The sequence below is a fragment of the Montipora capricornis genome, chromosome 1 (genome assembly GCF_036669925.1).
Source record: "Montipora capricornis isolate CH-2021 chromosome 1, ASM3666992v2, whole genome shotgun sequence".
Taxonomy (NCBI): Eukaryota; Metazoa; Cnidaria; class Anthozoa; order Scleractinia; family Acroporidae; genus Montipora; species Montipora capricornis.
Window position 1 is genome coordinate 22,972,350 of NC_090883.1, and position 4,083 is coordinate 22,976,432.

Below are 4,083 nucleotides of genomic sequence, written 5' to 3' on the forward strand. Positions count from 1 at the left end.
AGAGAAGAGCTCTAGGGAACCCTGAAACAAAGTGTCTCCTCATTGGCTTTCGTGAAGGACAATCAAACGCGTCTCTAATTGGTGCATTCATTTTAGCACGAGAAGTGAGCAGACGCCGTAAGGTTGAAATAGCCAATTTATGGCTATATGAATCCTACGGGGTATGTTCTCCTACATAGAGGTTTCCAGAGCGCGTCGATCCGAGGCTCTGGTGACGAGAACGCAATGTGGCCCGGCCGGTTTCGATACCCACAGTCATGAGGGTCTCAATGGGGTTAAGCGTGTGACGTGAAACGTCCAAAAATTAACCGTGTGTCGTGAAAAAGGGAAAATATTAACCGTGTGTCGTGAATTATTTTGTCCAGATAACCGTGTTATGTTGTTTGTAGCTTTTCCTAAGCTCTGAACAATTATTTGATGTAAAAATTAAGGGTGCACCGTGAAATCGCGAAATTTTTTAACCGTGTACCGTGTTTGCTACACCCCCATTGAGATCCTCTGAGGATTCAGTCAGAGGGCGTTTCCTTCCTTTGGTGTCTGGAGGATCACTACCCAAGGGTACATGGGGACAAGAATTTTGTCTCTTTAAGATAAATCCTTGTTTGATTCTGCTCTAAGTACGAGGCCTAATTAACATTGAGAAAATGAATATTCAAATGGAGACTGTTTCAATGAAAGGTAAACCAAGGTAGGGGAAAACGTCAGTGATGTGTGTCATAAATAACTCGCAAGTTCAAGAAAAGTGAACAATAAAATTTCTTCCAGTATGACAAAAAGATCCCTAGGCAACGGATCACGGATCCTTTTTTCTGTTTTTCTGCCACTACCCTACAAAAAGGTTTTTAGGGTTTTCAGCTCAGCCCAGCATATAAATAGTTTTTCTTTTTAATTCCGTTCCCTACTGTTAAGAAGCGTGACTGAATAACCACAAATCGGCGGCATTTCTCACGTATTTCCGATGCAATTACGTGTCTTCATTTTTCATTTTTTTAAAAACGTCTTTTGTCTCTAATCGCTTTTTCTTCTTAGTAAGCTGCTTGGCAAAACAACAACGGCAAGACTAAATCGATGAAGCTCTGATTCCAAATAAAGTATTAAAATGAACATATTGCCTCGTTAGACGCTTAACGAAATTGTTCATAAAACGCTATTGCTATGTAAGTTTCTACTCCAAAAGAATAACTCTAAACGCGTCTCTTTTGTTTGTTAGCATTATGTTGTTTTCCTTTTACGCAAAGAGGAGTTGACGTATTGTGTCACAGGACAGTCACGGCATGCAGCCGTTAATCAACTGAAATAACCCTTGTACAGTATCTTCGGCGTATGAAATTCTGCAAAACTTTACCTTTGTTGGAGCTTTTCCCTGTACCCTTACATACATCTTGATAGCTCACAGATGATAGTGAACGTTACTGGTTATAAATAACTTAAAGGAGATAAATCTGGCCCGGACGGCGTCTTTTTTAAAACTGGCTTAATCAAGACAATCCTTTATGAGCGGCTCGGGATAACAAATTGGTTAGGCTCATGTGGAAGAGTTTGTTAAGTAAATGTATGAAAAGAAAAATTATGACGGTAGGCCCCAGGAAAAGATAAGTTGAAAACTCACCCATGTAGAAATGGAGTCTTGTTGAAACCTTGCGGTACTATAGTCCACTTTACGAAATTTGAGATACTATTATTGAAGCTTTATACAGTATTACGATGAAATTAAAACAAAGGCTTTATTCTGTAACCTTAGCTGTCTTGGATAATGTAATATCTTTCAATGTAATTTAGCTTTTGTTTACTTAGGGTATAGCCAAGGGTTAGAAGTCGGCTGTAGGGTGGATAATGACTGAACCAATTTTTTCGGAAGCCTATAATCCTCTTGTCCATCATTCATTGTCTACAACCTTTTGTCTGTATCAAATGACCATTTTTTTCGTACGATTTAGTGCAGGGTGGTGGCTAATGATGAAGAGTTTGAGTCAAAACCAACGCGGTTTTAATTGCACAACTCCGACAGACTAACGGTCTTAAGCTTTTAAGGACACTCCACTTAATAGTGCTTTTCCGCTGTTCTAAGCCAGTCTAGTTGCTTCTATTGCACATGCAAAGGGCGGGTTAGGACGGTGCTGTTGGATAGGTTAAGGCGACTCTTCATCGTCGGAATTCCTGGGCAATTATTAAAAAAATCGCTTTGGGTGTGGCTGGCAGGGAAGATACTCCAAAACCCCTCATTTATTATGTGTGACAACGTCTTTAAAATCTCGCCAAATAGTGCCAATTGAGAGATTCAGATTGGTTGACGAACTGACAATCTGACTCTCTTTCCTGGTTTTTATGTTCTTTTGAGTCCCACATGATGAACTGTGATTATCTGGACGCCAAAATCATAAAAGTACAATTCCCCACTAATCTGCAAAAGGATCGGTGATCTCGGATCATATGTGATCATATGCTTTCTTCAATATCAAGAATGTTTTTCAAATATACTCACGACCCACGCTTGCCGAAAGTAATTTCTTTGAATCCTTCCCTTCATAAAAAGCTCGGGTTATGTTACTTCTCAGGCTAAATTTAACGCAAAGGTTTCTGGGATTGGGGCTATCTTGTGCTTGGTACGCGTCTCCATGTAAGTTGATTCATTAAAAGTTCAGTTGAGTTGCACTACTCAGATTTGTCCAGAAAATTCCCCCAAATTAGATGCAAGCGGCTTTTCAATAATTAATATGCGTCACGAAGTGTCCCTTTGCTCTTCTCCCCAACTTCAATATCACTCGAGTCTAGGAATGCAGAGGATTAAGGTCACAAAGTGTTCCCCAAATACTGCCCCTAAGTAATTAAAAGGTGCATTTACACTAAGCTAAAATGCAGCTAACCTTTACACTTTCCTTATTGTTGAAAATAGGTAGCAAAGGCTTAGGCTCAAGGGATCTAATTAGGTAAAAAAAAAAAAAAGAAGAAGAAGCTTATGGTGACACAAGCTAACACCAACCCGGTGAGGCCAACACATCATGCATGCGCACAACCATTTTACACTGTCAATAGCAGCCATGGGCCTCAGTTAAAGCGGTTGTGGCAGCTCCACATATAAGAAATGTGGTAAGCTGGTTGGGAACAGCAAAACACCGGGTTGGTGTTAGCGTGTGTCACCTTGCTTTTTTTGTTTTGTTTTTCACTTAAAAATTTACGTGACCCACCGATCTCTTATAGTGATCCACCTCCCCACACGCTTGCCGTGGGAGAATGGCTGAGCAGTTCCCAACCCAGCTTACCACATTGTTGCGTGAAGCTGCCACTTAAAGAGGTGTCTAAAACACCCGACTGGTGTGTTAGCTACGCCATGGTGAGGCATGGATAGTTTGGACGACGTCTCCTACTGAGGGTTACGCCAGGGCGAAGCCCTACCAGTTTGTTTCTTCGCTTGTGGTATTGCTGCTTTGGTCATCTTGTGGCCCTTGCAGTAGTATGGCAGGTAATGTTGTCGATCCCCAGCGTAGCTGGGCGGTTGTTCCGAAACTGAGCAGAACATGGAGATTGCTAATTCCCGTCTTATGCCCAAATGGCTGGGCGTCGTCGACACTCGAGTGTGTCTAATGAAGAATGCTGAACGTCTTACTGACACAGAGAAGGATTTTATCCATCTCCTGAACATCTTGGCCGAGCGACCATGTATATACGACGCATTTTTCTGTTTCCGACAAGGACACTTCTTCATCCCAAGTGTTTGCCGATTTAAAGAATTGTGGTATCCGTGCTGCTGCGGTCAGATGTCTCCAACGATACGTAATCCTAATGGCTTTGTTTTCCGTGACGTTTTCCACCAGTGAATACCGAGATCTCTTCCTTCCTAAAATCTTCTTTTATCCTTCGTCATCGTAAATCACTTCTACGAGTACCTTCGTTGTCGTGTATGATACTCCCTTTGAGCTTTCTGATGAAGCACTGTCCCATCGTCTCGGCCGCTATGGAGCTGTCCTCGGTTTCCGCAGATGTAACCTTCAGGCTATGACGGCATCCAGAATGGTACACGCGTTGTTAGAATAGAGCTATCGGAATCGATTCCACCCTTCTACGCTCCGGCAGAAAAAGCTTCTT

At 42.0% G+C, this 4,083-nt stretch overlaps 1 protein-coding gene across 2 annotated transcripts in view; it reads right to left on the reverse strand.

Annotated features, from left to right (window-relative positions):
* The window catches only part of LOC138028521 (semaphorin-5A-like), a 530,961-nt gene that overhangs the window by 72,442 nt on the left and 454,436 nt on the right, over positions 1–4,083 (reverse strand). Inside the window, exon 1 of one of the 2 annotated variants that reach the window (XM_068876205.1) lies at positions 1,610–1,635. The exons of the other annotated variant lie outside the window; for it this stretch is intronic. Coding sequence (XP_068732306.1) covers positions 1,610–1,613 — 4 coding nt within the window. The 5' untranslated portion in view covers positions 1,614–1,635. Of the gene's footprint in view, positions 1–1,609; positions 1,636–4,083 lie in introns of those variants that run through there. 2 annotated transcript variants of the gene reach the window in all.